At 44.7% G+C, this 12,984-nt stretch overlaps 1 protein-coding gene across 1 annotated transcript in view; it reads left to right on the plus strand.

Moving 5' to 3' along the window:
• FLT3 (fms related receptor tyrosine kinase 3) overlaps positions 1-12,984 on the plus strand; it is a 52,559-nt gene that overhangs the window by 17,665 nt on the left and 21,910 nt on the right. The window contains exons 9-14 of the mRNA XM_077745373.1: positions 9,097-9,200; positions 9,953-10,064; positions 10,337-10,515; positions 11,522-11,628; positions 11,715-11,847; positions 11,937-12,041. Of these exons, the coding sequence (XP_077601499.1) occupies positions 9,097-9,200; positions 9,953-10,064; positions 10,337-10,515; positions 11,522-11,628; positions 11,715-11,847; positions 11,937-12,041 (740 nt within the window). The remainder of the gene's footprint in view (positions 1-9,096; positions 9,201-9,952; positions 10,065-10,336; positions 10,516-11,521; positions 11,629-11,714; positions 11,848-11,936; positions 12,042-12,984) is intronic.

The following is a 12,984-nucleotide window of genomic DNA, read 5'->3' on the forward strand; positions in this document are numbered from 1 at the left end:
CAACAAAGAGCCCCAGGGCTCACCAGACATAGCACACTCCCCCTCGTTGCTCTCCAGAGGCACACTTTTGTATCATGAGTTTATATATCACTGTGTTGAAACAGAAGATTGGGGGTGGGGGGAAGCAGAGATTAGGACCCTGTAAGAGTCTGATAATCAATTCAAATAGTATAACCTGCCGCACAAAACCCAGAAAGAATCCCATTAGTTTGAGTATGGCTCGTGGCATTTTCTGAGACCCTAGATTGTTACTTCCCACTTGAGAGTATTGTGCTGTAGCATTCCGAATCTCCCTCGGTACAAATGCAGATGTCTGAGGAAGTAAAACCCCTTCAAAACAGCAAAACATACCTATAAGTATATTGATTTAAATTTTCAAAAAGTAAATGCAGAAAGAGGCTCGGAATAAACGCTGAAGGAAAATTCCATTTTCCTGGGCACTTGTACAACTGTATTCAAGATGGTCTCATGGGAGAAACTCTCCACGCCCTCTTTGGAAAAGAGAAAACAACGTTTTCTCTCGTCATCTCTGTAGCGATGACACCTCTTTATCTCTCTGTGTGACATGATTTCATGCTAGACTCTGAGTTCCTGAAAGGTACCTCAAGAAAGCCAATGGTTTAGAATAAATCGTTTCTCAACATGTGGTCCATAACCACTTCTGTAGAAATCGTCTGGACCACTGTTAAAAATGTGGATTCCTGGCCCCCGTTCTAGACATGGTGAACAATTGGGGTGAAATGCCCAGATTCTATGTTCTCAGTCACCTCTGGTGATTTGTATCACAGGCCTAGATCTGTGTGGTGCAGTGTAGTAGCTATCAGCCACACGTGGCTATTGAGTACTTGAAATGGGCTAGTTCAGACTGAAACGGGCCGTAACTGTAAAATACACACTAGATTTCAAAGACTTAGTGTGAAAAAAAAAAAGACTAAAATATCTCAATTTTTATATTGATTTTAGATTAAAGTTATAATATTTTGGATATATTGAGTTATATAAAACCAATGACTACTTTTTACTTATTTTTACTTTTTTAATACAGCTAACTGGGAATTTTAAGGTTATGTATATGGCTTGTGTTATATTTCTGTTGGATAGCATTGGTCCAGACGAAGAGTTAAGAGTTGTTTTCTTAACCTTGACTCTTCTCTGTTTCACAATTAATGTGCCATTCTTCATACCCCAAAACGATTTATAACGGATCCTTGTTTGCGTGTTGAAAAAGAGCTATGCTGCTGAGTTTGCATGGAACCTTCTGTCCTCTCTTGCCTTAACCCCTTAATGTTCAAAGCACTCATTTTTCAGTTAATTCAGAATGTAGACTTTGACCTGTGAGCTGACTGATACCCACCTCTCTGACTCGGGGCTTCTCAAAAGCAACACTATTGACTTCCTGGGCTGGATAATTCTTTGTTCCGGGGGCTGTCTGGGCCCCTGTAGATGTTTGGCAGCATCCCCGGCCTCCACCCACCCAGTAGCCCCGCCAACCCTGCAGTTGCGACAACCAAAAATATCTCCAGACATTGCCAAATGTCCCTGGTTTGGAAAAACGGCCTGTGGTTGAGAACCACTGCCTCGGAGGGCTCAGCCTGCTGTCATAAACTCTTGTTCTGAATTATGAAACTTGAAAGTAGAAGGCCAGGGAGGCAACCCTGTCTTCCTTGTTGAACTGAGCACCACAGGCCTGTGCTCTGAAGGACATCAGTGATATCGACATCCACTCCCTTCTTTCTATTGTGACCCAGTGTCAGAGAAACTCTTAGCACTTATGGGATTCTCTTTTGAACCTGATTCAAAGCGCAAGAGGATCGATTCAATTTAATTCAAATGAGCCTTAAATATGTTCTTGTTGGGCTTGATGCTGTGAGGGTCTACAAGAATGAATACGGTAACGTCTCTTTCTCTCCGCCCTCGGCCCACCCCAATTTAGAGGGGGCACATTCAAAGGCAAGAGGCACCTAGGAGATCATCGTTCCTTTGCTGCTGACTTCTGGCAAGGCCTCTTGAGATTTTAGAGTCACTGATTAGAGGACCATGTCTCTGATATATGGGTCACAGGCTAATCTTGTGGCCTAGTTAATTCCATTTCATTTCGTGGCCACAGTCTGCACCCCTGACCCCGAGTAGTTACTCTGTAGAGGGAGCCAAACGAATAAATCAGGACAGACCCCGATTCGTACAGTGTTCTGTGCCTCCCTCCTTCCTAATTAGCCCCTTTGGGTGTTGAATCTCATCCGTGAGTTTAAAGAACTCCATAGGATCGATGCTCTGTCATTTCTCTGTCTTTATACAATACCTTGTTCAGGCAATGGGTGTTTCATAAGTGAATGAATGCATCATCACCCCCGGAAGGGGCATGCACAGCCTGGGTCACAAAGAGTCAATGCCTCCTCTGGGCACTGTGGGCACCACACCCCTGGCACTCACCACAACACCCAACACACCGTGTTCATCTTATTTAAAAAGTTCTTAAAGAGCTACCGTGTTTGCTGGTGATGATGACACACCTGATACCACACATCACTGTGTGTGTCACTTAACACACAGCACGGAGGGAAAGCAGAGCCTCCTCCTTCATGAAAAAGATGCCCAAACTAATGAACAAAAAATAAACATTGAAAAATCTGAACATAGCTTCAAGCGCTCCAAGTGTCTTTTGCTCTCCACACGAGGCTCTGGGTTAAGAGAGTGGGTGGCACACCCCTTTATAATCTGAGTTCCTTTCGACTTTTTATTGCAGAAAGTTTCAAATGTACTAATAAGCTGAGAGAATAGTACAGTGAGCCTCCTTTCCCTTACCACTTACACTCGACGATTTAACCGAACTGAAAAGTGCTAGTGAAGTATAGCATTTTAATCATGTTGCAACAGATGACTTTATAAACAGGGCGACACGAGGGGTTTTTTTAGATGTAACCGAAAGGCCTGTGTAGTAACCCTCCCCGCGGCAGGGCTCTGGTGTGGTCATAGTGTGTATGCCAGAACTCTGCCGTCTTCCGCACCTTCAGGGCTTCGTTTCTCCTATTTACTTCCTCAAATGTTACACCCAGGGTGTGAGGGTGTACATAATAAAACATGTTGACATCTTATTAAATTACAGTTTCCTAGCAGTCCTGATAGCTTGATCCTGACAAGCAGTCCTAGGATATTTCATCTGTTGGCTTGCGTAATTTCCTGTGTCTATGGACTTCGTAATAAATGCTGAATCTACCTTAGCTTTTCCCAGTTTAATGGTTAAAAAAAAAAAAACCCTTAAGATCTTATAATTATGTAGTGATTCCTTTTGAAAGACTCTCCTTGGCTTGCCCAATCCCTGTGTTTTTCTTTTCCCTGGAGTATTGAATTTTCCAGCTCCAGTAGTCTTGAGTTCTGCATGCACCAGGCATTCACTTAATGGAAAATAGTGGTGTGGTAGTCGTTGGGGCTCTGGGAGGTGAGTAGCCGCCCTCCTCAAGAACAGACTAACAGAAGCCTCTGACTTTGGCTCAGGTCACGATCTCATGGTTCGTGGGTTCGAGCCCCATGTCAGGCTCTGTGCTGACAGCTCAGAGACTGGAGCCTGTTTCAGATTCTGAGTCCCTCCCCCTTTTGACCTTCCCCTGCTCAAGGTCTCTCTCTCTCTCTCTCTCTCTCTCTCTCTCTCAGAAATAAATAAAAAACATTTTTAAGAAGTTTAAAAAAATAAAAATTAAAAAAAAGAACAGACTAACAGAAAAGCAGGCTCACAAATCAATAAGTGATATATAATTGCAGAAGTATGTTGAGCCTCTTTGGGAGGAATTTTTTTTTCCCCAGAAGGAGATTTTTTTTTCCCTTTGAGCGTCTACAGAAAGGAGGGAAAAGATGTGTGGGTTCAGTCAACTACCCGGAACCCCCAGCCTACCCTGCCCCCTTCCCTGCTGCCGAGTGTGAAAGAAACAGCTTTAAACACTTACCACGTGCTAGACAGTGTGCACATCCTTTATGTGGATTACCTCATTTAATCCCCATAATTCCATTTTATGAAAGACAGAATAGGTAGTTATTTGTCTACAGAGGGCAGAGTCAATACCCTTCCTTACTCCTGTTTTCTGAAATCTCCTTAAAAAAATAGAAACAGCACCAGTAATTCTACCTCCAGAGATTCTATTTCGGACTCTTCCTAATCGACCACCGTGGTAGAAACACATAAAAACAGGTTTTCGTATAAATATGGTATTAATTGTGCCATTTGTAACCTGATTTTTTATTTAAAATATATCAATATATATTAAGATATATTTAAAATATATCTTTCTATGGTACTAATTATATCTTACATTATTTACACTATCATGTTAATGGCTGCATGGTATTCCACTTTTAGGCAATTTTATTTTAACTGACTCCCATCGATGGGCATTTACTTTAGTGAGTTTTTTTGTTCTTTGCATCTCTTTTTGTTTGTTTTAGTGTGGTTTTCTCACAGTATATGCCACAATGAAGTTTCTAAATTTCTTTTTTATTCAAAATGATTACCGGACTTCACAAGCCTCATAGTAACGAAAATCGAACACATATATTGTGTTCACTGTGGGCTAGGCACTATTACAGATGCTTTATACAAAACTACTTAAAAATTTAATGGAGCATTCTCCTCCCACAATCATATGAGGTAGATACTATTATGGTCTTTTTTTAGAGCTTATTTATTTTTTATCTTTTTTTTAATGTTTTTATTTATTTCTAAGAGAGAGAGAGAGAGAGAGAGCGTGAGCAGGGGAGGATCAGAGAGAGAGGGAGACACAGACTCTGAAACAGGCTCCAGGCTCTGAGCTGGCAGTCAGCACAGAGCCCGACGCGGGGCTCGAACCCACGAACCGCGAGATCATGACCTAAGCGAAAGTCGGACGCTTAACCGACTAAGCCACCCAGGCGCCCCAAAGCTTATTTATTTTTGAGAGACAGAGAGAGACAGAGCGCAAGCAGGGGAAGGCAGAAAGAGAGGGAGACAGAATCTGAAGCAGACCTCAGGCTCTGAGCCATCAGCACAGAGCCCGAGGCGGGGCTCGAACCCACGAACCGCGAGATCATGACCTAAGCGAAAGTCGGACGCCTAACCGCCTGAGCCACCCAGGCGCCCCTGATACTGTTACTATCTTCGTTTTACCGATGAGGCAGCTGACATATAGAGAGGTTAAGTGACTTGCCCGACGACGCACCACTGGGCAATGGCAGAGTTGGGGTTCCAGCCAAAACAGGTGACTTCAAGACTTGGTTTTTAACCATATCACTAGACTGCCTCTGGACACCAACTCATTTCCAAAGCATAAGAGTCTCAGACAAAGTGTGTAAGAAAAAAATACAAGCATTCTCTTTGGTTACTTAGAAATAAGCGCATCCCCCTTATGAGGTGTGCTGGGCTCTGCTCCTCAGTGTTTCATATTCCCCCGGGCCTCGCTGACTCCCTGGAAATAAAATAAAAACGAGCGTGGTATTACAGAGAGAGTAACATAGAATCATCAGCACCTTTCTCCCACCTCCCGACTACCTTACTCTGATGAACAGATCAGATTCGACGCCAGCCTGGCCGTGTCCCCCCAGCCCCGCCAAAAGTGCAGGCGGGGGAGGTGGAGGTGGCGGCTTGCTGACCCGGTGGCCTCCTGCCCTCTGTAAGGCAGCCTCCAGTTCTGTCAGCTCTTTGCTCTCTCCACTTTCAGAAGCTCTCAGCTTCCCTAACACATGCTCTATTATTCTCTGCATGCTGATTCGACTTTGCTAATCCTCTGCCCTCTAAATAAAGCATTCTTTATAGCAAAATCACTCCCCGAGCCACTAGAGAGAGCCTGCCCTTCTCAGCCCCTCCCCTCTAGGCACCAAGCGAAAAATAAAAATGACGTGCGTTTTGATTGCACAGAGGAGAAAACCTCTTCGTCACCAGGCTGTTATTTCCGGGTGAACCAGGTCTCCGATCTCATGCCAGCTGGCCATCTTGAGAAAGACCCTAGGGGAAAGAGGAAGCTGTGAATCTCCAGGTCACCTAACCTAGTCGGTTAGTCCCCTTGGAATTCCCAGAGGAGGTTTGGCGACACGGTTGGTGCTATTGCTAGGATCTAACCGTCATACATGCGAGGACAAGCTGTTTCAAACAACCTGGATATTTGCTTTTGTGTTCAGGCTCCTTACGTGACCAATTTCCTACCCGGAAGAGCGAGAACATTTCAGATGCTCTCATCTAACCTACGGCAAGTCATAGCGCATGAAGACAGCCCCAAAGACTTGGGAAGGGAAAAGGTTACAAACCATTTTGCTTTGGTCTGCATGATAATCACGAACCGTATTGGTCATCTCTTCTGGTACCAAATCGATTGGTGGCTTTTGGCATGGCGCCTGGCTAGCCGCACTGGCTTCTTTTTTTTTTTTTTTTTTCTTTCTTCTTCCTTTTCAGGGTCTTTGGCTATTGTCCAGTGGGAATTCTGCTTTCCCTTTCTTTTAAATAATGAAATTTCTAAAAATATTGATTAATTTTGAGAGAGAGAGAGCAAGCTAGGAGCTGAGAGAGAAAGAGGGAAAGAGAGAATCCCAAGCATGCTCTGCACTGTCAACGTAGAGCCTAATGCAGGGTTTGAACTCACAAACCATGAGATCGTGGCCTGAGCCAAAGTCGGACACTCAACTGACTGAGCCACCCAGGTGCCCCATGTGCTCCCTTTTAGAACCACACATCTTTGGGTTCATGAACCACTTTGGTGGTTCCACTCTGCCTTCCTCAAGTCTAGAAATCACACGTAGCTATATTTACTTCTTTCCCTACTGTTCTAATTTGGCGTTCCCCGATCTCTCCATCACTTCTGTCTCACCAGCCATGTCCTTCTTGTCCAGAAGTAGGTCAGGATAAGAAATTCCACTTTCCAGTTCTGACTTCTTGTTAACAAGGCAAACAAAAAAATCTTGCTAGATGTTTACTTTGATGGGTCAGAGAAATAAATTCCCTCATCAGTGTACTAAGTCAGAATTACCCTTTTGCTTTGGAGTTAAAGGCACAGAGCATTGGCACCAAATAAACCTGGGCTTAGGAGTTGGCCTACCAACTAGTTGCTAGGTGGTGTGTGTGTTGAAAGTTACGGATCAGTAGGGACGCTGGTCTCTCCTTCATGTTCCATATTCAGCACAGCACCCACTCTTTCCTTTTTTCCTGGTGCCTCTTGGGTCTGCTTTTTCCTCTCCTTTCCCATTTTCCCTACCGTAGACAACCCTTGTGTTTTCAAACTCTGAATTCTCAAATCTGAACTTGTCCTTCGGCTCTCACAGAGCCTCCCACCCCCATACCAGAACTGCTCATCCAGGTTCACCAGCAACAGGAAAACTCTGTGAGAACAGAAACTTACCTTTCTGACCTCACTATGGTCAGAATAAGTCTACAATAAGTAGACTCTACCCTAACCGTTGGTAGTAGAATGAGTGAATGAATGAATGAATGAATTCCTGAGTTCTAAACTTCTGTACTGTTCATCACGTTCCATTCCTGCTCAAGAATTTATAGCATCTTCCTGGTTTCCACATGAATCTAAACAATGAGGCTTGGGGCGCCTGGGTGGCTCCGTTGGTTAAATACCCATCTCTTGATTTCAGCTCAGGTCATGATCTCATGGTTTGTGAGTCTGAGCCCCGCATTGAGCTCTGCACTGAGAGCGTGGAGCCTGCTTGGGATTCTTTGTCTCCCCCTCTCTCTCTCTCTCTCTTTGCCCTTCCCCTGCTTGCAGGCATATGTGCTGTCTCTCATAAATAAATAAATAGCCCCACCCCTACCCATTCAGCCTTTTCTCCTACATCTCAACTTGTGCTTCCGCTCCAGTCAAGAGGCTTCCCCATTCCTCTCCACTGCGGCCATACACACTGAGTCCCCAACTCACTCTTAAGGAAAGCTGTTGCCTCCCCCTTGGATGCTTTTCTTCTGCCTTCTCATTAAAACCGACTCATCCTCAAAGATCTAGCTCAAGTCCTGCGGGCTTCTGTGCAGACCTCTGAACTTCTCTCCTCTGTACTGGCCTCTGCCTTCTTTAATCTTCTATTGGCCTTTAGTTTAATGCTTTAATTGTTCTACCTATGGAGGTGTTGTCCACTCACCTGATTATGATATCTTTGGGAAGAGGAGCCGTATTTTACAGGTCTTTGCATTCTACACAGCTCCGTGCGTAAGTCTGGTTTCCATGCCCTGTGTTCTCCTGTTTACACTTCTACACTGTCAATATGTGGTCCTTTTTTCCTTTTTTTTCTTTACTTTAAGTTGGCTCTGTATATAGAGAGAGGTAGCCTAATTAAATATGTTCTGAACAATCTATAGATGATCTTATTCTGTTTTAAGGGAATTTCTTTTCTATCTCTACAATGCATGAAGGCATATGCAACAGCTCCTTGACCCCCATCTCTCCTATACTGTCCAACACTGAGCACCCCATATATCTGGTAGGCATGTTGGATAATCTCCAATGTCAAGTTATCCATGTCGAAGTGTACTGAGTGGCCGATGAGCAATCCACGGAGATACTTGAGCCTGCTGAAACCACCAAAAGATTTCTGTACAAACTCAGTGGAGTTGAGCCCACATCACTGTAAATTGCTAAGTAAGTCAAGGGTTGATTATAGGTCCTGCATTGGACACGTGTCAGAGAGCCATCCTTTCAGGAAGCAGGGGGCTTAGGGTCTCCTCTACCTGTAGAAGTTCTTCCATATTTCTGGGAAGTCAGACGAGTCCAGAATGTATAGAACAGTGGGGCCAGGAACCTTATTGTCTCTCTTAGGAGCCCCAGCCTAGATGAGGGCTTCTCAGTCTTTAACATGCATATGAATCACATGGAGATTTTCTTAAAATGCAGACTCTCTCAGTAGGTCTAGGGGGTATGGGGACGTAGAATTTTTCCTTCAAACAAGCTCCTAGATAATAACCAATGCTGTTGTTGCCTGGCGGGGTACCATACCACACTTAGATTAGCAAGGGTCTAGCATACGGACACCTCCTTGTCCACCAGACTTTAGGGAATGAGAGTCAAGGAAGACTCCCATGCACGCCAGCACTCATTTCAGCATCTCCTGTAAGAATCTGGCTAAGTGTGTCTTCAATTCTTTTTCAAACAGCATATCTAAGTTTTGCAACCATAAACACCAGCCAGGAGAATATATATTTCACGCAGAAAATGATGATGCCGAGTTCACAAAAATGTTCACGCTGAACATAAGAAGTAAGTTAAATTGTCAAGGAATTTCATTTTAATCTTTTAACTGCTTACTTTATTAACCATGACCAGAAAGAGCTAAGGGAAGGCTTAGAAGAAATTCTATAAACTATTTTTAAATACTGAAGTATGTTGAAATTTTATTTCAAATCTACTGGCTTTGTTGATTGATAGATAGATAGATAGATAGATAGATAGATAGATAGATAGATAGATAGAAAGAAAGAAAAATAGATATTGTTCTGTGTTCCTCCTTGGAAGCTAAGATACTTTTTCCATGTCCTCTCTGAATGTGCTTTAGAGAGCACATTTGGTACCTTGAAAGGTCATGTTAAGGAGCAGCTAAAAGCCATATTACCTGACATTGATTTGTTTTAGTAATTTGGGTGTCTTTGCTCTATAAAAAGACGAGAGTACGTTTCTTTGGACCTTTTAGAGATGTTTCTCTCCTGAAGCTAAGAACCGCTTTGGTACTTGAAGGTGGAGAGAAGTGCTCATGTCAGCCGTCTCCAGGAGGGGCTGGCGGTGGAAATGCAGTGTGTTGCAGATGGGTGGTGGTAGGGCTGTCTGTACGGAAAATCCCACACAAGGGGCAGAAAGGGAATAGCCAGAGGTCTTGTGTCATCTTGCATACAAGACACCTTCCCAGAAGCACAACCTGCTTGGAGTAGCTGGGCAGCCTAGATGAAGCGATCGCTGAGGCCATTTCTGGAAAGTACCATGCCACATGCACTTACTTCACATGTTCTTCTCTACAGGGAAACCTCAGGTGGTAGTCGAGACATCATCAGCAAGTCAGGCTTCTTGCTCCTCTGACGGATACCCACTGCCATCTTGGACGTGGAAGAAGTGTTCGGACAAGTCTCCCAAGTAATGAGGACATTGGTATCTCTGGTGTTAGAAGAACACAAAACTCATACTCTCCCCGGCGTACTGACGCTTTCTCATGAACACAGCTTAAAAAGAAATGATGAGCTATTTACAATGTTTACATTCTGACTCAACTGTAATTCTAACTGGTCACAGATTGTTTCTCAGAACTTATAACCAAGAAATCTCTCGTAAAGCTCGCAGCACAAACCCTAACGTCTACTCTGACAATAGGCCCCACCTGTCTGACTTCCCCGCCCTTTCTTTTTCAGCTGCACAGAGGAAATCACAGAAGGAATTTGGAATAAAAGAGCTAACGGAAAAGTGCTCGGACAATGGATCTCAAGCAGCACGCTCAACATGAGTGAGGCCTTGAAAGGATTCTTGGTGAAGTGTTGTGCACACAATGCCCTTGGCACATCTTGCGAAACAATCCTTTTAAACTCCTCAGGTAACAGCGGTTGCTATTGTACGGTGCCGCCTTCAGGAATTCCCCGCTGAAGTCAGTCCCTGTTGTTGCCTTTTACTTGGGGGATTTTACAAAAGCGTATAGGTGCATTGTGTGACGCGCGTCTTTTTGAGTCAGGCAAGAATCCCCACGGGACATAGGCTGTTTTGTAATTCAGGGCAGACGGACTTCTCCTTACGTTATTATGACTCATGAGGTAGAACCATAAACACCCAGGGTAGGAAGTATCAACCAGAAGATTCAATTCTAGAGAAACCAATTTAGCGCTGTGGGGTCTCTACCATTTTCTCTTTTGATTAATCTCTTTATGTTCCTGTAGCCTACTGTTTGAGTTTGTTTCTTACAACCCTTCTAACTTAAGCAAGTCTGAAACCGGCATGCCTACACTAATGGTTTAGAACCGCCAGCATCCCCATGCTAACTTCCCATGCATCCAATACCTTCATACGGAGGACACAAACTATTTTCTTTTGTTTTGTTTTACTTTATTTTATTCTTAAAGTTTAGTCATTTATTTTGAGAGAGAGAGGGAGAGAGAGAGGAGAATATGTGATGGGTGAAGCGGCAGAGAGAGAGGGAGAGAGAATCCCAAGCGGGCTCTGCACTGTCAGTACTGAGCCCGACATGGGGCTCGATCTCACTAACTGTGAGATCGTGACCTGAACCGAAACCAAGAGTCGGATGCCTAACCGACGGAGCCCCCCCGGGTGCCCCCTAATTCTGACCTGAATATCCTGTGGGTTTAAAGAGAGGTGATTTGCATGACCCCGGTATGCGATTTTTAAAAATGGGCTCAACATCACTCAAAATTTTCTAGGAAGGGAACTTGCCCTGTTTAGGAATATTGCCAGATTTTCCATGGGGGAGACGAGTATTTCTCAAGGGCTTGTCAGGACTGCACAGGATGGATTCTCAAACAAGACATGCAGAATCCTAAGGAGCTTCCACTCCATCCAGTCCATTGCTCAGCGATCCCCTTTCCTTGCAGCGCCCTTCCCTTTCATCCAAGACAAGATCTTGTTCTATGCGACCCTTGGGCTTTGTCTTCCCTTCATTGTGGTCCTAACCGTGCTGATCTGTCACAAGTACAAAAAGGTAAAAGTCAAGGTACAAATTCCACCCTGTTTCCTATTTCTGAGGAACTGCCTGTTGCTAACAGACCCGTTATTTCATCCCTGAAGCAATTTAGGTATGAAAGCCAGCTGCAGATGGTACAGGTGACCGGCTCTTTGGATAATGAGTACTTCTACGTTGACTTCAGAGAATACGAATATGATCTCAAGTGGGAGTTTCCGAGAGAAAATTTAGAATTTGGTAAGAATCGAATGGGCCACATGTTTCCATAGCATTTCCGTTCTGTTGGAAAATCTCTAACGTGCACTCACTCACCATTTATCTTGCAGGGAAGGTTCTAGGATCAGGTGCTTTTGGAAAAGTGATGAATGCAACAGCTTATGGAATTAGTAAAACAGGAGTCTCAATCCAGGTGGCAGTCAAAATGCTGAAAGGTACAGTAAAGTGGCATGATGTCCACAAAGTTGCGCAAAAATGGGAGGCATCGTCTCCCGCCTCCTCTTCTACTCTTTGCTGTCATGTTCATGGTTACCGCCGGCCATGCCTCGAGGTTAAAAGGGGACTGAGGTGGGGTTTGTGGCAACCAAGGAGGGAATGCAAAACCCAAGTCACGAATGCAAAACTCCACCTCTTCTTCCTCTTCCGGCTTTGTTGAGTGTTTTCAGCTTCAGTATTAGGGGGTGCTGTTACTACAGGCAGATGTCGTTTCTTACATTTTGACACAGACTCTGGGCAGGAGCACCGATTGAAGCCCTCTGTATTCTCACTTCCCACTTGCGGCTCCGTCCCCTCCCACCTGGCCTCCACCTCCGTCCCCCGCTTCGGTCACTCAGCAAGAGCCCTCTGGTTGGCTTTTGCTGAGGTGCCCAGCAACTTCCGACGAACTAGGTCTCATGGACACCTTTCCATCTTCACGTTACTTGAATTGGCAGCTGGGTCAGCACCGTTGCCTAGTCTCTCCTTTTGGCGCTCTTTTCCTCTGACTTCCACGTCGCCACGTTCTTTTGTTTTTCCTCCTACCGGTCTGACTGCCTCACAGTCTTTTCCTGGCTCACGGTCTTCTACCAGCTGTTTATACAGGCTTGCCTCCTTCCGTTTCCACTGCACATGCTCGCTGCAGGCTGGCTCATGTTCCCAGTGGCTCTATTCTATGCACCAATGGTTCTCACAACTGAATCTCCCTTCTGAGCCTCAGGTTATGTCCAAATGCCTGAGTGTCTCCAAAGTTTCTCTCATTCGAACTGAACTCCTCCAGGCCTGGCCCTCCCTCAATGCTTCCTCCACGTGATTGGTTCCGAGGGCCAGTGACCAGCCACATTCCCCACAGTCAGGCAAACCGGAAGCCTAGGCCTCATCCTTGAAACTGTGTTCGTTCTA

Source organism: Crocuta crocuta, unplaced genomic scaffold (assembly GCF_008692635.1).
Source record: "Crocuta crocuta isolate KB4526 unplaced genomic scaffold, BGI_CrCroc_1.0 scaffold258, whole genome shotgun sequence".
In the NCBI taxonomy this organism is placed as follows: Eukaryota; Metazoa; Chordata; class Mammalia; order Carnivora; family Hyaenidae; genus Crocuta; species Crocuta crocuta.